The sequence below is a fragment of the Poecile atricapillus genome, chromosome 7 (assembly GCF_030490865.1).
Source record: "Poecile atricapillus isolate bPoeAtr1 chromosome 7, bPoeAtr1.hap1, whole genome shotgun sequence".
In the NCBI taxonomy this organism is placed as follows: Eukaryota; Metazoa; Chordata; class Aves; order Passeriformes; family Paridae; genus Poecile; species Poecile atricapillus.
Window position 1 is genome coordinate 13,170,881 of NC_081255.1, and position 21,054 is coordinate 13,191,934.

At 36.8% G+C, this 21,054-nt stretch overlaps 1 protein-coding gene across 1 annotated transcript in view; it reads left to right on the top strand.

Annotated features, from left to right (window-relative positions):
* The window catches only part of VAV3 (vav guanine nucleotide exchange factor 3), a 150,918-nt gene that overhangs the window by 55,894 nt on the left and 73,970 nt on the right, over positions 1-21,054 (top strand). Inside the window, exons 5-15 of the mRNA XM_058843133.1 lie at positions 587-695; positions 3,356-3,448; positions 3,546-3,614; positions 6,889-6,992; positions 8,985-9,084; positions 10,403-10,498; positions 12,152-12,220; positions 14,632-14,718; positions 15,169-15,254; positions 15,626-15,758; positions 16,087-16,196. Coding sequence (XP_058699116.1) covers positions 587-695; positions 3,356-3,448; positions 3,546-3,614; positions 6,889-6,992; positions 8,985-9,084; positions 10,403-10,498; positions 12,152-12,220; positions 14,632-14,718; positions 15,169-15,254; positions 15,626-15,758; positions 16,087-16,196 — 1,056 coding nt within the window. The remainder of the gene's footprint in view (positions 1-586; positions 696-3,355; positions 3,449-3,545; positions 3,615-6,888; positions 6,993-8,984; positions 9,085-10,402; positions 10,499-12,151; positions 12,221-14,631; positions 14,719-15,168; positions 15,255-15,625; positions 15,759-16,086; positions 16,197-21,054) is intronic.

A 21,054-nucleotide genomic window follows, 5' to 3' on the forward strand; every position in this document is an offset into this window, starting at 1 on the left:
GAGACTCTCACTTATGCATACTCGCTTTCATTGACCTGTCTGATTTTCAGTTTGATTGGTTCCTTTTTTTGTTTTTGTGTAGTTGAAGGTTGCATGAGACGATTCAGATTCTGGTTTATAATGTGGAGGTACAGTGCCTGAGTGCTGGCTCTGTAGTCTTTGGTGTATTTTACCCTGGATAGTCCTTTCCTCAGGCAGGAAGAAGACCTTTGACAGTGTTTCACATCCCAGTGTAGTGGGATGCCAGGCAGTAAGGAGAGGCAGCTGCTTTTCACTGGATGTAGTGGGAAAAGGGTTAAGGAGAAGAGGGCAGCTGGATTGTGGCTTGTGACAAAACTGTCCTGAGGTGTTGCTTTTGCTTTCTGATTTAGTTCCTGTAGTCTTCGGTATTGTGTTGATTTTGTAAAATTTATTTTAAATTAATTGAGGAAAGAAAATTAATGGACTTAATTTCCCTTAATGAGTTATTTTCATTAGATATTCTATTAATTAATCTGTTTGTTTACTGTAGAAACTTCTGAGTAGTCCCTTGCAGAGATGGTGATACTTTGTGCTGCACAGTTTTTTTCTTGTCTTGTCTTTTCAGTGAAACTGGTGTTGAGGAAGATGAGGAGTTGTATGATTGTGTCTATGGAGAAGATGAAGGTGGGGAAGTTTATGAAGACCTAATGAAAGATGAAGCAGCACAGCAACCTGTATGTTTTCAAGTTCCTAGCTGCTTTGGAACAATAGCAGTTAACTTTTGAAAGTTGCAATGATGTCTTTATAGATAGTTTCAGTGACAGTCCTGCTCAGCTGCACCTGGAGTTGTCATGTGCAGAGCATTATCTCCTATGTGAGACCTTGTAGGCTGTTTGGGTAAAGGGCAAAACCTTAATTATAGTAAGCTTTTTAAAAAAGAGTGATTTCAAAATAAAATACAGTAATTACTTCAATAGTTTTAAGTAGTAAACTTTACCTGCTAATTTAAGAGCAGTTAATTGAATTCCTTACTTGAAAGTGTCCTACCTCCAAAACTGTTATAATTTTGTGAAATTATTGTGTATAATATTATTTCAACCATAGTTTGGACAACTAGCCTAACAAGGACAACTAAGAATTATTTCAAACTAATGAATTTCCTGCTTATTCAACCATGTAGGTTTTGTTGATCATTAGGTTGTCTTTATGTTGCGAAGTAAACTGTTTCACTAAGTTTCCTCTAGGAGTAGCTGAACTCAGAGGAAGCTTTTCTTACCTGTGCTGGTATCACACATTATTTCTTATTGCCTCTTTCCTTTTGTCTATTGCACTCAAATTCTAGACATTTGTGGTGTGGATAGAAAAACTGATTTGTCAATTTCTACAAAAAATGTCTGTGGTAGTGATCTCTTTGGGTTAGATGAGCAGAAAACTGAAGTGAATGGTTTTAACTGTAATGCCAGGATTTGTTTGCATTGCTCATATGACTACTGATGAACAGCAAATGCCCAAATTTTGGAAATGGATATAAGCTATTGAGTACAGTAACTTCTAAAATGGGGCAAATACTGCAAATATTCTGGGCATTATTGAGCTGAAGGTAAAAAATAGCTGAAAGGCTAAATAATGTCAAATTCTGGTACTTTATAGAGATTAATTAACTACAGTTAACTATGACAGTGTTTACTTCCCCATACAAAAGAATTTGGGAGTAAATGGTAGATTTGAGATGCGGGTGACCATGATGATGCTCACAAAGCACAGTTCTTCTTATAAGACTGGATTTTTGCAAAATGGTTACTTGTGTTTACATCTGATAAAGACAGAACATTAGTGCTCATTGTGGGAAAATGAAGAACTGCACAAACTGGGTTTTCATTAGTAATTTCTGAAATTGCAGCACATGGTAAATGAGAGGAGTGAGAAGCTTTGTTCCACTTGTAGGAGCTGGCTGTAGAGTCACATAGAGAGAAAGAGAGAAGGGTAAAAGAGATCAGCCAAAGCAGTGACCAAACTCTGTGTACCTGTGTGATTTGCAGCTTGGTACGTAGTTGAGGAGGTAGGAATACATTTCCCACTCTGAGGTGGCCAAGCTGTGTAGCAGCTGTGCGTGGCTCATAGCGCAAGTGAGGTGTACTCTGTGCTGTGCATGGCAGGTGTGTCAGACTGGCAGCAGGGAGGGTGTGGAAGGAGTCTAGCTCTTGAACATACCAGCAGCTAAATGTTAAAATTTCAGTCTAGAAATTCTGCTGTTCTTAGAGGAGAAAAGTATTTTCCTACTATGGAAAATGTTCAAAAGCTGAATGGTTTTTTTTTTTTAATGGATAGAACAATAGGGCTAAATTTCTACTCCTGACTCTCCCTGTATTTGAACATCTAGTTATCTGGTCTATGTGCAGCATAGGAATTCTTTACACTGGATGAAAATAAGTAAGATACAATCAGGTTGCTGATTGAAGGATGCTGAAGGATGTTGCAAATGGATAAATAGGCTTCAAAAAGGATGTTGTAGTTCTGTTGCTTAATAAGATACTTCTTATTGTTGTTGGAGAAAACATTTTGGATTACTTACTCCTTCTAACTGCAAGAGCCTATCCAGTTACTGTGTCAAACCTTCACGCTGACCTCCAGATCTTCTGTGCCTTGCTTGACATGAACAGTTCCATATAATCTTCCAGTTATTTACTCTTTTATTTGAATAGGATTTTATTGAAGCTGTAATGCTGTAAATCCTATCTTGAGTAGGAGTGCTTGTAAACTATTTTTATAGAGTCATGTAATTACTGATAATTACTTCCATGTCCTATGAGTCTGGTTTACATGAAAAAATACCAGGGTCTTTGTTGGAGACACACACACACATATGTGAGAGCTGAATGTTGAGGTCACTGCACTTCTTGATCTGAGGACATACTCATGTCTGTTGTGTCTGAAGAGAAAACTCCTCTTGAGAAATAAAAGGGGAAAACCTGTAAATAAATACAAGGATTAGACTGAATCCAATATTTATGGCAATGCAAAGTTGCTTACATGATTAAGCCCATTAAGTTTAATGGAATTATTAACTGCTGAGTATTTTAAATAAGATGTCTCAGACTGGATGTAAATTAAATGTGACCTTGTATTTCAGCTTCCAAAGTACATGCTGATACTTCAGTGATTTATGTCTAAACATTAACTTTTCATAACATTACTTTGATTTTGATTTTACTAAAGTCATCAGCTAATTGAACATTAAAATATTCTTGGTTATTGCTGTCATCTTTGGAGGCTGCAGTAAGCAGAGAATTTCAGGAAGCAGTTATCCTAATTGCGTAATTCTAAACAAATAAAACCATTTGTTATCCATTAGATGCCTGTTAATGACTTAAACTTGACTCCATTGTAATTGCAGAAATGTCCTGAAAATGACATAAGAAGCTGTTGTCTTGCTGAAATAAAGCAAACTGAGGAGAAGTACACTGAAACTCTGGAATCGATTGAGAAAGTAAGATGCTGCTTACAGAGTTATAGCATGCATTTTTACAGCAGTCTAGAAGATAGAATTACAATAGCCAATGTATGTATATATATTTTTCTTTCAGTTTTTCATGGTGCCATTGAAAAGGTTTCTGTCAGCATCAGAGTTTGATACTGTTTTCATCAACATTCCTGTGAGTAATTGCATATTTAATGAACAGTTCATAGAGGTTCATAGCCTATTGTGATATATTTGTGTTACGTGTTACTGCACAAAATGATTATTTGAAATACAATGCACAGTGTGTTTATGTGGATATTAGTTGATTAAAAAAGATGTGCACTAGCAGGTTTTTTTTTTCTGCTGGAGGGAATAAGGTAAGATAAATAGTATTAGCATGTGAGATAGTGAATTGTTATAAATGGAGTATTTTTGATCCTTAAAAGCTAATAATTTCTAGAAATGGATTATCTTTGAATAAATGCTGATATTTTAATGATGATACAAAGTTGTGACTGCTAAGTTACCTATCACTGTATACTGACTATCTGTAGGTGCTCTGCAAATCCTTGTAGCTGCAAGGCTCTTACGTCATTGAACATGCTTAAAAGTTAACATAGCTCATAGTTTTGGATTCAGAGCCTGGTGCAGGAAAGGATATCCTCTGTGCTGGAAATCCTCTGTGCACTATCTAGGAAACCTCCTATCTGACTGAAACAATAGTGGTTCCTGTGATTGCTACTTTGTGTCATTTATTTTGGTTTAATCAAAGCAGTATGACAATTTACATATATTTTTAGTTGATAAGTGCTCAGCATGTCTTTACTCTGTCTAAAGGAAGAGATCAGAAATGGTCTGATTTGAAAAGTCTCTTTCAACACAGACAGATGAAAGCAATGTTCTTTCATGAGGCCTTTGTAAAGAAAGGGTCCCCAGAGTGTGGCTCATGGGCCACATCAAGCTATTGTTGCTTGTAAAATATCACCTCTGGTTCAGCCATCTCTGGCATGTCCAACAGGCTCTCAGGTTGTAGGAGGAGGTGTTGGGGATTTTATTTTATTCTGTGAGAACCTGGCCTGTCTGTAAAAATGTTTTGATTGCTGTTATCCTGGTAGAGGGTAAGTTATGACAGTTATTATATGGATGATACACGATCCCTTGCCGTATTTTTATCTCAGTGAAGCTTTCACTTTGCCTCTTAATTGCTGTCACGTCCTCCACTTTGAATATTAGTCCAAAACACTGTCACAGATATCAGTAACTAACTTGTCTTCTTGAGTTACATCAGCTCCCCACAGAGATCCCTTTGCTTTTGAAAACAAATCTGTATTCTGTCCTGCATTAGTATTTCTTACTCATTGCAAATAAAGCCAATGATGTGCCCTGACTAAGTTACTGTAAACCTCTTTCCTAAGGCTCTGTGTGCCCATGTATATTGACTTATTTTTATAGAAAGACCTAATTCCAGTCAATGGAAACACTGCACAAGGGTACAGAAAGGGCTTGAATGCTGTAAGCACAATCAGGGAGGTCAGCCCACTCACTACTAGTTAAAGGATTACATGGGATCACATAAGTTTAAAAAGGACAAAAACCTGTTTATTTTAGACTAGGGAGACACATAGTAAACTTATGTTTGGGTTGTTTTATTTTGCTTTTTGTTGTCAGCTTTCGGTATTCTGCTGTTAGAAGATGCTGCTTATTTCCAACTCCAGGAGCATTTCATAGGCATCCAATAACCTTAAAAGAAATACAGGACTTGCCTAAGCCAAAAATATTTGCAAACGCTTTGTCTGCTCAGACCTTGTCTGTGTGGCAGTTCCTCAGCAGGAAGGCTGGAGGGCAGTGGAAGCTTGTTTTAAACTAAAAATAGCTGTTACACAGAGCTCTGCAGCAAAGTAGCAAACTGAGATGTGAAGAGCAAGTGCTGTGTTCTCAGAACAGAATGGATTTTCTTCTGTTAAGGGGTTGTGGTGAAGGATTGTTTCCATAGGGTGATGTTATATTCCTTAAATAGACTCTAAAGGATGCTTGCTGCATCAACTGCTGATATCAAAATATTTCACTTTAAAGGAAAGAACCTCCAAACAAATTACCCCAAATTACTCACCAGTCTAAAGAGAGTGCCTTTCATTGGCACTCACATTTCTAAGTTCTGCTCTTTAAAGTGAGTGTATGGCTCTATATTTGTTTGTATAGGTCTATCTATATTATGTATATATGCATTTGTATGTATATCTAGGTGTGCACCTGTATATAAATGCACTTATATGTGCACCTGTGCATGCCTGTGAATTATATATAGGGACATACAGAGAGAAGGAGAGATGAAAGTACATGTAACAGATACTGAAGTGTTGGAACATTCATTAACTTCAAATCATGTTGATATCAGATTAGTTTAAAACTTGATTTGAGTTAGAGATAGAAACCCCAAAAGACCCACTGTCCTCTTAGCATTAAGCTGCTTTTCAGGGGTATTTCCTAGCTGAGTCCCTGTGTGCTCCTTAGAAAAAGTGCTCCTGTTCCAAATAGATTAATTGGGAAGCATTTCTGTAAATGTCTGTGTACTGCAACTTAAGATTTTGAGGATGAGGCCATACAGTTACTAGCAACTAAATTGATCTGTTTCAAGATTCTGCACCTTCATCAGTGATGTGATTGACCTTCTATGTACTGTTAGTTTTCATCAGTGCAAAATTAAATGTTTTAACTTAGTTCGTGACTTAGTATTGAATATTATTTTTGTAGTATATAATTTCTTGCATTAAATCATCTTCAATGGCTTGCTCTTTTGAACAGTCCTCTCTTTTTAATTCCAGTGGTCTGTGTACTACTTACAGTTACCCAGATTCCAAAACATCTTAACCTGTTTTGATTTAGTTTCTTGTGAATTCTCTGACACTGTCCATACAGTGTTAAGGCTGATGCAATCGCCTGTAGTTTATGTATGATAGTGTATAAGCAAGGAGAGTTGCAACAGTAATCAAAGAGCAAATCTTTCTGCAATATTTTCTTTCTCTCAGACATTAGTTGCGTGCTGTATTGGGAAACTCATTATGACTGCAGTTAATTTAGCATTAGGACATCACTAATTGACCAATGTAATGTACAGAACTAATTTTTTACAGCTCAGGGACATGAATCATTACTTCAACTTTTCACTAATGCATTTACTTGACTTGCTTAATTTTAAAATTATCATTATAAAATAAATGTGAATTAACAGTGCATGTTCCAAGCTAGAATAAATTAGTCTCTAACAGGTAGTTCTTGGAGTTCAGTTTTTCTTGTTACACTATACAGAAGATGTGCCAAACCTTGAAATTAGATTCTACTCTCAAATGATCTGTTTTCCAATTTATTGAAATTAATGGGTCTAACATAAAATAATTTATTTTTATATTCAAAGCTTTAAGCCATTCTATTTTTACAAAGCTTTTCTCCTCCCCATTACTGTTTTTAAGGATTTGGTGAAAATTCACAGGAATCTTACACAGGACATCAATGATTCCATTGTTAACAAAAATGATCAGAACCTATATCAAATTTTTATTAACTACAAGGAAAGGTAAGATTTAAGGACTCTTACTAACTGTGTGACTGTATGCTCAGTTTGGTATTTTACTGTATTTTTGTTTGATGAATATTTTTGAGATGAGATTAAATTTAAAGTAAGTATCCTTATCAATCTAGTTTTGGTGTTTTGAGCCTAGAAGTCAAAGTGCAGCCTACTGTTTTAAGAGCCCTCCCTCTTGTTATTGCCCAGCTTTGGCAATAATTTTACTTAGACAGGTAACAAATATATTTTTAAGGAAATATCTTAAATATCTAATTTTGCACAGCATTTTTTTTCGTGCACATAATCCTAGATATTTTATAGTATGTATTAGCATTGTTTAAGAGATTAAAAAAAGGATACTTAATAGGGATATTTCAGATTAAAGAAAACAAAAGAGGTTGTAACTGGAAAGAAGAGAGAATAGATATAAAAGAGAGAAGGCACTATGGTCTTGCTTTACCCTGAGTCAGAGGTGTGACAGTAAAGCAAATACCCTTTGCCTTCAAGCTTTGAAAAGCAGCCAAGCTGATAACAGGATGGCTGTGGCAACATGCCATACCCTGTAGGCTAATTTCCAATTTTTTTACCCACCTTTTCATGTTGTTCCTTCTGCCAGCACTGAACAGCTGTTGGACTATATAGATGAATTTATATGCCTGTGGTACTTGGCTGAAAAACACTTGTTCTGTTGGCTATGCTGCTGACCTATCTTAAAGTAACCTCTGGGTTTTGGTTAAAAATGAGGTCCTTCTGGGAGCAGAGTCAGAAAGACTTGAGGGAGCTAACTGGATTTGCTTCAGGGTGATGGATGGAGGAGGATTATTGCAGTAATAATTGATGTGTGAGAAATTGCACAGCAGCATCCAAATAATGTTCCATGGGACAGTTTTCCAAGGGAGGAGTGTGTCCCAGACTGCCCATAAACAGTCCTGCCTTCAGAGACCCTCTGTCTCAGCTTCTGGTTTGGAGCAGGACACAGTGTTTCCCAGAGTGTTACACTTTCTTTTGCTGTAGGAGGGAATCAGAGGACAAGGAGTTGTTCTGGAAAATGCTTATCTTTCTAAAGTTGTTCTGAAGTGTGTGCTAAAAGAGGAACAAAGGACACTGAGAAGAAATACCAAGTTTATATTATAAAAAAAAAAGGGAACAGAGGTTGATGCAGTGTCTGAACCATACAGTGATTAGAAGTAATAAGAAATGATAGTAAGAATAAGAAATGATAAATAAGAAGAGTCATCACCTTATTGTGAAAAAAAGGAACTAAATAAAAAAGTAAATGTTAGGTGAGAGAAAAAGAAATCCAGGAAACCTCAGTGGAAAGCTCATGGGAACCCACCAAAAAGTGTTTGAAGCATACAGAAGAAATCACCTCAAGAAACATGAAAAGGTGAAAGAAGAGAGCACTCTTGGTGCTGGGACTAGCAGAATGAAGCACTCCACAGAGAGGCAAGAAACTCCTGTCATAAAACCAGGCTTCTTCAAGAAGCTTTGCTTCACTTGACATCTGTTGAGAATTTCTTGAGAATTCATACACTACTATTTTGATCTGAGAGCTTAGACCTGATAGAGACTGCTGGAGACAGATCAGTTTAGATAACCCACAAGTTCTTTAAAGGGTGGCTGTAATTAAGCCTATTAAACCTGTGCCCCAGAATTTATTCCTTACAACCTTGGAAGTCTACATTGGTGTAAACGCTACAGACTGTTCTGTGCAACAGAAGTTTTGCTGCTTTTTAATCAATCTTGTATTTATCAGAACATATTTATATATATGTGACTATTAAAGGAAATTACAATGATTTTAGACCATTTTGAAAGCAGAGCAAAACTGTTCTCCAGAATAGTCTTTGTTCATTCATGCTGCCTGTTGAACACATGGCTAAATTCTATCCTTGCTTATATAGGCAGTGCTCCTTTTGAAACAAGGATTGTGAAAAAATGATCAAGGGTTGTTCTTAAATAAACAAATGATCTTTCTTTCTTTCTCTTGCTTTGATTTAGGTTGGTTATTTATGGACAGTACTGCAGTCAAGTGGAGATTGCAATATCATGCTTAGACAATATCTCTAAGACAAAAGAAGATGTTAAATTGAAGTTAGAGGTATCAGTATTTTAAAAACATGTATATATATATATATATATATTATATCATGTGTTTCTGCAACTATGTCCTTTCATTGAAATGAAAACCTTTATGATGATGAAACTAGCTGGACTGATGAGTGAATGTGTTTCCCTTCATTCTTTTGGAGCCTCTGATCAACTGAAAGTGTGCTGAATATATGAAAGTGCACTTCCAGATCCTGAAGTGAAGGGAGTTTTGCCACTGACGTTAGGGAGTTAGGGTTTTCTTTCAGGAAGTGACCATCAGTGGTACCCTTCCATTTAGCAGCATATCTCAGCTGGATCGTAGAGTTGTAGGATCACATGGGCTGGGAGGGACCTGTAGGCTGAACAAACCCTTGTCCCATAGCCTCAGAACTGTCTGCCACAACCCCTGGGTCCTTTCTGCAGAGCTGCTGTCCACCTGCTCAGCCCTCAGGGCTAGATGTCCCTGGCTAGTGCTCACCAGGTGAGGGACTTCATCTTTACCTTGTTGCCTTCAGGAGAGGTTTGTGCTGGGCCTGTCCTGAAGGGTGTCAGCTGCACCCTGAGCGTGTTCTCTGCAGACTTGCTTTGGGTGTCCTGCAGATGATTGCCAATGGCACTAAAGGGGAGGGGGCCTTGCACAGAGCCTTGAAGAGCTCTGTCTGCAGCTGTCCCTCAGATGGTGCAGGAAACATCAGTCACTGCACTTCTTGAGCCTCATAATTCAGTCAGTTTTTTATAGACCTGGAGCATAACATCCCCACCTGGATATTACTCTACTGTGAGAGGTGAAGCCTTGGAAAAGTCAAGGCAGACTGTCCCCACCCATTCACAGATCTAACCATTTCATTGTGAAAAGCAGTCAAGCAGGTCAGGCATTGATTTACCTGTGGTAAATCCATGCTGGATGTTCTCATATCCTTCTTTGTGTGCCCAGATATTGTTGCCAAGAGGATTTGCATCACAATTTTTGCAGTGAAGTGCTGAAGTGAGACTGTCTGGCCTGTAATTTCCATGATAACCTTTTGCTGTCTTTTTTTCTTCCCCCGTAGGAATATATAATTTTTTTTAGCTGTATGGAATGCCTAATTTCTCTTGCCTTTGTTCTGCTCTTGCATGCATGTTGGAACATCTAAAAACAAGTGACTAAATGCAGGATTTTTTTTGCCTTTTTTGGTGGTGCCACGTCAACTCTTTTCCTTTATTTTATTGATACTATTTATCACAAGCTTAATATAGTTGCTTATATGTCACTGAATTTTCGTATGTATCACTTGAATATGTTTATTTTCTAGCTCTATTGTCTTATTCTCTCTTTTGCTTTAAACTAGGAATGTTCCAAGAGAGCCAATAATGGGAAATTTACACTGCGGGATCTTTTAGTGGTTCCAATGCAAAGAGTGCTAAAATATCACCTACTGCTCCAGGTATTTTATTTTTGAAATTTAAGGGGGCTGAGAGCAAAACTGTGATTGTTTATCATCAGCGGGTTGTAAAAATGAAAGCTAAATGTCTTTATCAAAGGAAGGTGATTGACGCTTCTCTAGATATGTTATGAAATAAAATTCAGTCAAGTGCAGAGCTTCTCCCAGAGATCATTTCTTAGAGCTGAAGCATATCTGGGGAAAATCAAATAAAACATGATTGTTTCCTCCGTCTCTGGACCTTTTATTGTTGGTGTGTTTAAAATGGTTAGTAGTACCAAACCATAATCATGGTACTTGGAAATGTGAACCATTACCCCCTAAAAGAGGAAGCTGGACCTTACATACATCATACTTTTAAGATACTTTTTTGCTGTCATAAATTGCAATTAAGCCATATTTATTTTGAAATGCTTCTTGTTATAACCCACAAAGCATTAGCTTTTGCAGTTAGTCCTGTAATAAGGGTGGAGAGTCTTATAAATTTAATTTGATAGCTCTGCCAGGAGACTCATTAGTTCAGCTGCAAAGAAATGTATTACTATATTAGACTGTCAACCCTGCTGATGCTTGTAAAATGTCATTTTAAAAAGATCTACTACTTATATATGGAGCATAATTTTTACTCTGCAGAACAACATACATTCTGTAATATTAAATTTTTGAAATACTTCTATATATGAGTCATCAGTATTTTGATCAGTTTGAAATTGGAAAAAAGCAAAATGAATGATACAACCTATTTTTTTAAAAAAAAGCTTTGAGATCTGACTCATGATTTTATAATCAACCTGTATATTGTGGAAAGATTATATACAATGTCACTATGCTCTGTGTAACAATATTTATATATTGTACAAGAAAGATATTTTACAGACTTGGAAAGAAAATAATGAGAAAATTATTAGAATTGTAATGCAAATATAGGTAATAATTATTTATTATTAATTGTAATATGAGTATAAAAATACTATTTAATTTCTTATAATTTTATGAAGTTATGTGAACTGAAATGTATAATTATTGCCTCAAATTATAAAGAACAAATGACCTGTTTCCCCAGGAGGTTACACTTCTACTTCATAAAGCCCAAAAAAATCCCTGTATTTTCCATATGGGAAGTGGCTAAAAGAATTCTTTGAACATGTAAATTTGATTTCAGTATGTTTTCTGAGTCAGCTTCCTCTTAGGTATGAGACAGTGACTTTTAAGCTGTGCACACTTCAGCTGAGGTTTTACTGCCAGCATGGATCCCTGTCTGTGGACAAGTGTGTGCTTTGGAATAGGATGAAATACTGTATAGCAATGTGTAAATGAACCTGAGTGTTGTTTACCTGGGCTTCCAGCATGCACATACAGTAATGGTCTGATTTGGTAAGTTTTAAGTGCTAGACAGACAAATTCACTTCTTGTGATGGTTCATTAGCAGCTAAAGTCAGTGTTTAGGCTGTGCAGCAATCATTCCTAAACACTTGCCAATTAACTGTTTGCAGCAGTCTCCACTCACTGTTAGGCTGCTCACTCTGGAGATGAAAATGCCTGTTCTTGGGCTGTGTTTTGGCTTCTGTATTTTTTGGGGGTGGGGATGAGCAATGATGATTTCAATTTATAAAAATGACAAACACTGGGTTGAAATTTTAACTGCTCTGTCCACAGGAACTGGTAAAGCACACTACTGATCCCATGGAGAAAGCAAATCTAAAACTGGCACTTGATGCAATGAAGGTGAGTATTTATGGCAGTGAATTATTTATGTCTGCTGGTGGTTAGAATGGTAGCTCAGAATTCTAATTCCTGGAGGAGATCATGTTCTTCACAACATTTCAAACATGTTTTCACAGGTTCCTGTGAGCTTTGTGTGTCATGGCAAGTATAAAGTTGAGGGTTTTGCTTAAGTCTGGGAAACAAGTTCAGTAGTTTTCTGAAGCAGTGTTTGTGAAATGGAACTTGCCCACTTTGCGTTACTTTTGTGTTTGCTTAGAAAGAGGTGTTTCAATCATGTTGGTCTTGCTTCTGAAATTTAGGAGTATTTCTACTATTGTAAGTCAATTTGAATAAAAATCAGTAATTTCCCAGTGAGATGGAGAGCTGTCTTTGTTTACAAGACCTTTTTCGGTCATCTTAATACGATCTCTGTGGCTTTACCTTTGAAAGTATCTTTCTGGAGGTAGGGTACCTGTCACTATACATTCACCTGCAATTGGCACAAACAAATGCTTTATGGAATAACTGCGCTGCCTGGTGCATAAGGTAATATATTATATGCTCTGCACAGCTTCTGAAACAAAGCACAGTTGCCTTCATGGCATGAACGGTGATGTTCATGTGCTGGAATTGGGAAGTTTTTTCTCTTCTTTGTGGGGAAAGGAGCCAACATGACATAAATTATATCTCTTGTTGTAATCTGTATGGTCCACAGTAGATGCCGAAGTCAGACTAAGTTAGTTTTGGGTCACACAGCTGTCTCATATTTTCTGACTGCCTTGAATGCCTGGAATACAAACCAGCTCACAAATGAGATTTTTAGTTCCCTTTTTTGTTATCCATTTTTGTGCATTGAACATAGAGGGATGGACACCATGATAATTTCCCTTGGAGAGGTGCTTGAAAAGAGATGGCACAGTGTTCATCCAGTGGCAGGCCATTTATCCTGGTTGCTGCTAATTGGATCAGAAAATAACTGTTTTATATTTACCCCTGCTTTTTCATTCCAATTTGCTCATTTTCTTCATTGTTGGTGTCTGTTGGATGTAAAAATCAAAGAAATCTCTTGCCAGAGGGGCTGTGGCAGATATGCGCTGTCTGGCAGGATGTAACCGAACAAAATACCACAAAACCTCACTCCCACCCCCTCCAAACCCCTCTAAACCCACTCAAACTCCTGAGGTATGAGCATCTCTCCTTAAGCATTGTTCCCATTCTGATTTACTGTAGTCCCTGCCATTTCAGTAGAAATAACAGTGTAGCACTCATGTTTTGCTTCTAAAAACCCGGGTGTCTCTCACCAAGAGAGACAAAAAGAAAATGTCTTTGGAAAAACTCCTAGCAAAGTGGTGCTGCCCCCCAGGAAAGAAAATTCTTGGAAGGATTATGCTGTTGGATTTCTTTTGGCTGCAAGAAAGGAGGTTATTTAATTTCCAGGTTAAGTTTTTAAAGACTTATATGAATATATCCTGCACAGATCCATTTGGGAAGCTAGCATAATGACTGCAGCTCTTCACAGATTCTGATTAAAAACATCTTAGGAAAAAGATGTATTTTCCTTCCACCCTCCAAATTTGTGACCATATTGAAGGGATACTGTACAAGCAAGTTAGGAAGATCAGAATACCTTTTCCAACTGCTGCTCTCAGCATCCCTGACCCTACCAATTACTTCTTCTGCTCGCTCCTCATCTCCAGCCATAAACAGAGAAGCCCCAGCAAATTGTCACTATTACTCAACCATCTTCAGAGCATTTTAAAGGCTTTAGTGAAATGTGTACAGTGCATGTTCTGTTAAAGGGCACAATAATGATCTCACTCTGTGACTTCAGGTAGTATATCCCTTCAAAAGCCCCTTTTAAAATCTGCTGTGTAATGGCTTCTCTCTGCTGTACAACAGTAAGAGCAAGATCCACTACTGGGGCCGTAGCTTTTTCTCTTCTAATAAGCACCCAGGTTTATGATTCGTTTACATCTTACATTCTGCTTTTGAGCTGCTTTATATATGTTTTCTACTATATTCTCTATTTACCTCCTATTTACCTCAGATGCTGGATGTTGACTGCTTTTTCAGTAGTGAGCTGCATAAATTACGTTTCCATCTTTAATCTTAAAAAAAACCCCACTAAGGAAATTCAGAAAAAAATCAGCTGTTTTTAAGAATTAATTATTTGTTCCCCTCTTTCTTGCTACTAAATTCATGTTCCAATAGATGTCATGCAGAGTGTTGTAAATATTATTGAAGATATACAGACACTTTTTTCCTTCTTTATTTAGGCATAGGTAATTCTTGAATGTTAAAGAGAAGTTCAAAAGAAATTACTAAATATGTAGATAAGATAAAATTAGAAATAAACTTGTCAAAATAATATATTAAAACAGTCTGTTATGGAAAAGTTACTGTTTTCCTCCCTTTTGCTGTTGATACTCTAGGACTTGGCTCAATATGTAAATGAAGTAAAGAGAGATAACGAAACGCTTCGGGAAATTAGACAGTTTCAACTATCGATAGAGAATTTGGTATGTGATTTTTTAAATTTACATATCATTTTTAAATCACTTTTGATCAAAAATATTGGTGTATTTTTTTCCTCATTTCATAGGAGTTTATAATATTCTTAATAATATTTAAGTATAAGTATGTTCAGCTTGGTTTAGAATGACGTGCATACCAAAGTAGATAAATCTTACTATTCTGGGTGTTGGTAGTTCAATATATTTGCATAGTTAAAGGTTTGTATGTGTACAGTGACTCTCAGTTTTTGTGACGTGAAAATTTTTCTGTCTGAAGACAAAAATAGAACGGACTGATTCTTTATAGTATTTAGTTTAGGTGGTAGTGAGAAAAAGATGTTTCCTGGTCTGAAAAGTTCTTTTTTGGGGTAAAAGAAATGAGTGGTCTAACATTTGAATGTGTTGTTCTCTTCACACTGTTGTTGTATGGAATCATACATTTCACTTCTATTTCAGAACCATTCCCTCTTACAGTATGGGAGACCTCAAGGTGATGGGGAAATAAGGATAACGACATTAGACAAACGTGCGAGGCAAGACAGGTGATGGCATAACTTGTGGTGTTCGCTATTGAAAACCTGTTAAGTAACCCTCTGTAGATTTCAGGTCAGCTGATTCTTGGGGGCTTTCTATTCCACTAGGCATTCACAGAGCCCGTCTGCCACTGACCAAGTGAGTGTGCAAAGTGGTGAATGGAAAATCAGTTATTACATTGGTATCTAAGGTCACTAAGTCCCTTACAAGGAGTTGGTTTTAACCAAAAGTACTTTCAGTGTTGGTTGTTTTATTACCCCGTAGTTTAGCTCTTCACCTTCAAAATTTTAAGTGCCACTGGCAAAAGCGTGTAAAATAAGACTTTTTGGTGTTAGCTTTCTGGAGTGTCTTTAACCATCTCTGTATTGTATTTTCATAGGCATATCTTCTTGTTTGATCTAGCTGTCATTGTTTGCAAACGGAGAGGGGATAATTATGAAATGAAGGAAATAATAGATCTTCAGAAATACAAAATTACAAATAACCCCACTACTGATAAAGAAAATAAGAAGGTAAATGTTTGTTGCTAATTGACATAAAATGTTTATTTTTAGCAAGAATTTGAAGGATTTTGCAGGAATTTAAAGTGTAAATACAATTTCTTTAAGGTGGTTTTCATTTTAAATATAAACTGGAGTGGATATTTAGAAATTTCAACTTTGTTTATTTTGAGGTAATGAAAATGTTTGAGTAAGTAATTGTAAGGGAACACAATAAAGTGTTCTTTCTGTTCCCAAAATTAATGAATTAAAGAATATACAAATGCTTTGTTATTTTTTTTTTTTTCCCTTTCCTTTCTTGATAACTGATGACTTTTGTATTACCAATCTTCTTATGCAGTGGTCTTATGGCTTCTACCTCATTCATATCCAAGGTGAAAATGGTTTAGAAGTTTATTGCAAAACTAAAGACTTAAAGAAAAAATGGCTTGAACAATTTCAGATGGCTCTGTAAGTATATTTTTATTAAGATAGAATCATATTCATCACTCATGTAAGGATTTGGCTTAAATTATACTGAATTTTTTTCATGTTCTAATACATTCTGGTTATTTATTTTATTTGACATTCTGAGAAACAACTGATTGACATCTTCAACAGTGTTTCCCTGAAATTCCTCTTGGAAAAGGAAGAGGGCACTCTAGGCTATGTAGTATTTTCCAGCCTTGCTGCTGAAACTGTTTTAGTAATGTTGTCTTAAGCAACCATGGGGAAATACTAATTATATTAACAATAAGTATCTATCAGAGTAGTGAAATTTTTGCCATCCCATTTTAATTTTGATTAATTGACATATGTTTTTGAAAAGTGATGCTGGTGGTTTGGGAGGGGATCCTGGCGTCTTTCCTAGTGGCTTTTATCTGATTTATTAGTAGCTGAATCAAGTTGTTTGGCTTATTGCATTTAGTTTCAAAAGGCTGATTTCCTTTGTATGTTTTAAATTGAGAGGAGGTTGCTTTAGACTTCTTGTAAGATGTTCAGTTGCAGCACTGCAGATTATGTTATTGTTATGCAGCATGAACTTTATTTCTATTTCTGATTCTTGTCAGAAAGACAAACATGATTATTGACACCTTGGGTATTGTGATTAAATTTAAAGCATGTACAAGGGAATTGGATGACAGGTGCTGCTTGCTTTATGGAAAGAAAAAGTGTGAGGGGGAGTGAGAGGCTCCCAGTGAACACAGGGAGAGAACATTAGCAATGGTGGGTTTGGATGTGGTTGTAAAGGGGTGTGGATTCAGGAAAATGGCTATTGTGAGCCGATTTGAATAAAATGTCCTCATAAACAAGACATACTTTTTAAAAACTTCAGTATGATGAGTTTTAATGATTTAATGGAAACATATGGAAGGAGAATCTGAGATAGACAGATATAATAAAGTCTGTTTACTAGGTTTCCCATCTTGCTGACTTTTATTGAAGGGAAAAATGGCGTGTGTTTTAGCAAAAATTTCTGGGATGGCATAATTGGGGATGGAAGGAGGTATTTATTTGCATATGTGCCTCTTTCTGTCCCTCTACTCTTCCTGCTGTGCTTTCTGTAATATAACTATTTTTACTTAATACATGTGTGAGAAGTGAGGAACTCAGACTTACTAATTTCATCATTGTGACTCTTCATCACTCTTCAGGCAATCCTGGCCCAGTGCCCCAAATAAACAAACCAGAAGTCAGGCAAGGAGCTAAGAAGAGAGGGCAGAGCACTATGATTTTTTCCCCAGTTCTTCCCAGCTATTTCTATGGTTGTGTGCAGGACCATTCTCCCCTGCCTCTCCTTGTGTTGCTGCGTGAGTGCAGCTCTGCTCTCATACAGGGCTGGGCATCAGCCAGCCTGCTCAGCTGTAGGGAGTGTGCCTCTGTCCCAGGGCTTATTGCTATTGCTTGCCTGTGTGAGCAGAGCAGGCAGCACCTTAATGGTGGACGAGTCCATGTGCCACTCTTTCCTCTCTGGCAGATGGATGTGGTCTTTGAAAATGGGTGGTGGTGCCTTGCATGGATGTTTGTCCTTGTAAAGCCATACCTCTTGTTCAACCTCTTTCTGTGTGGTTACGGCACCGGGGCCGGAGCAGCGGGATCAGGGCTGAGGTGCAACATGATGCAGAGGCATTATTGCTTTACCCTTTTCTGAAATTTTCATTGCTTATTCCCAGCTCTGTTACATGGGTTTGACTTCACTGTGAGTTTCCCTCAGCATTTCTCCCAAAACGTACCTTGGTGCATGTAGCAATAATGATATTCTAATGCATGTTGAGACGTAAGAGTTTGTATTTGGGAGTAAACTAAGCCAAGTGTGTTGAATGGTTGCTCGGTTGGTTTGATTTGTTGTTTTCAGGGTTCTCATTGTCTACTGTGTAGATTAACTTTTCTGCTCTGGAAAGTAACCATGATTGAAATTATGCTCTTACTCATTGCATTCAATTATAATTGCTGCTTCCATGGGCAAAATAATTCTCATTACTTAAAAATTTTGCAAGACTGCAAACCCAGCATAGTTGAAGGTGTGAGTAACTTTGGGTTTTGATTATCAGAAATGATGTTGTTTACTGAGTTCCAGACAGAAATTTCAGTGCCTTTGGGATAGCAGTGTGTTGAAGTCAGGTTTGTGCGAGTGTTAATCTAAGAACATAATAAGAGAACAAACTAGGCTCTCTCTTATTATTTTTAAAGTAAGAATTAACCTTGTTGCTTAGAACAGTCTAAGAGGTGTAATTATTTCAGCTAGGCTGTAATTTCTCCTTTGTTTAAGGGGGGAAACTTAGATGTTTATACTGGTGTATGAAACAGTGATGATAGTTTATTTGCTTAAAAAGCACCTATTGTTGTGATGCTGGTGTTGTTGAGATGAGAATTTGTCTCCAGATATGGGAAGCTTATGTTATTGATGAATTATGAAATAGAGGAGAACACTGCTTTGCTGGCTGGTCTTGATTTAGGTGCAGAGGGCAGGAATACATTAGGCATACTTGGTACAAAAAATCCCTAAAGGAAGGCTAGATGAAACTCCAGTGCTATTCCATGGTGTTACTTTTCAGACTAGTAAATTTCTCTTGGAAAGCTAATTTCACAAACCTGTGAAAATATTCTACCTCTTAGCCCACTCTGTTACTGTAGTGTGTGGTGAGTTTTGTTTTGATGGAGGTTGGAAATGCTGGGTTATTGGTCATAGGAAATGGAGTAAATAGTTTTTATTTACTTATTCTATTTATTTATTGTTTTTTATTTCTGGCAGCTCTCTTCCTACAGTATGTTTCCTGAGACTATTGCTTTATTTAGAAAATACATAATACCAAACATCATAATTTCTTTTTCTTGTAAGAATTTCATCGGTGTTATTGAAGTCTTTTCCTATAGCACATCCTAATACAACAATGATACTGTGGTCTGGCTCCACTGAGTTTGATGCTGTTGACCTAGACACAATAATAACCACAGCTGAAGATTATCTGTCCATACCTCCCCCAATAAAGTTTACTGTGTACAACCCAAAGTTGCTGCTTCTTTTGGAGTACTGGATTTTCTAGGTCACAATAAAATGAAGCAGGACATTGGAGCAGCATAGTTAATATTGCAGCCAAGCTCTTAAAGTCAAAACTTTGGTTGGTGGATTTGAGAAGTTTTCATAAAGCTGTCTGGCAGAAAGCACTGGAGGATGTTTTAAGAGGAGCCATCACTGCAGGTGCCTGAGTTCTGCCTTGAGTGCCTCTTCTCTCACTGGTGTGAAGGGACATTCTGCATGCACGGGGGGAGTGTAACCTGCTTTTTGCCTTTGAAGAGGTGTGGTGCTTAATTGTGACAGTGGCCAATTTGAACAGTTGCTGTTTTGTTCTTGGAGCTCTGTTCATAGCAGTGGATCAGCTTTTAGCTGCAAGGGTAGATAAGCATCTTTAAAAAAAAAAAAATCTTCAAAGACTCTACTGTACCAGACACGGAATGTTTAAATTTGGTCTAGCGTGTCAAATACCATTGGTTTAAATGCAAAGTCGTTCCGTATCCAGGATAATATTGATAGAAGTGTACAGCCAAATTACTGTTCCCATTCAGCCAAATTAGAGACATCATGTATTAAATGAGAGCTTGTCAGCAATGCAATAAAGTGCATGGTTTATTTGCCATAACTAGGCCATTCAAAACCTCAAAAACTGATGGTGTGAGACACAAACCTTTTATATTTTCTAGTAGCACATCTTGTCTATTTTGTTTCCTCCCCTACTGAAAACAGCAGAAGAATCAGAACAAATATGTAATACTTTAATGTTATTTAGCTTACGCTAAAAGGTGGGAGTACTGGTTGATATTTTTTCCTAGAAAGCTCTTCTACACACGCTTTTTGGTTTTCAAAATGCTTATTTTTAAAAATAGTTGACTAATATTTGTGTCAATGAATGCTAACCATTCTTTATAAAAAGAAAATACTCCTTGAAAGTTGAAGTGTCCCTCCTCTATTGTATGCATATTCTATGTATGTACTTCAGTTATATTACTACTTAGTTGACTAATTACTATGCTTAATTCCTTATTATAGAGCAACTGCTTTTCTCATCATTGTTGGGAAGAATTTAATTCCTCATTTTCTCATGAGATGGTAGAATAAATAGTGAAAGAAAATCTGTTGATTGTTGCTGTATCTGTCTCATGCTGACACTTAACACTCTCTTCCATCCACTACTTTGTGTGTAGTTTGTTTCTGGATCATAGTAGAGCATGAAGCAGGTGTGTGTTCTCTTCACCACAACAGCAGAAATATTTCCCATGAAAGGCTGCAGATTTTATTTTCCCACTGACAATATTTGAATCCATTTGTGTAATATGACATGTAATATCTTACACTGGTTTGTGTTGAATTTATTTTGTAATTATGTTGTCCAGTTTCCTAATTTAATTAAGCCTTTCTCAACTGGGTCTTGTAATCCACTGTAAAAATGACTGTCAGCAAACTTGACTTGAGTATAGAAACATCACACATAAATGCAATTTAAAGAAGAATTTAGGTTGGAAGAGGTGTGTGGTGATTTTTGGCTTCAGTCTTCTGCAAGGCTAGGTTGCTCAGGGCTGTGTCAGCTTTAGTCCTGGATTTCAAGACACACTGAACCAATATTGTAAAGTCTCTTGCAACAGTGTTGTAACACATCTTTTAATTAGGCTTTAGTCAACTATTGCCTTTCACAAACTAAAAAAATTATGAAAACATCTTGCAGGCCAAGGAACAGTTAAAATTTCATCTTCTGAACTACTATGATCATAGTTTCTGCTTTGACATAGCTGAAATAGCAATATTAATGTCATGTCTAATTAGTAATGCCTGAAA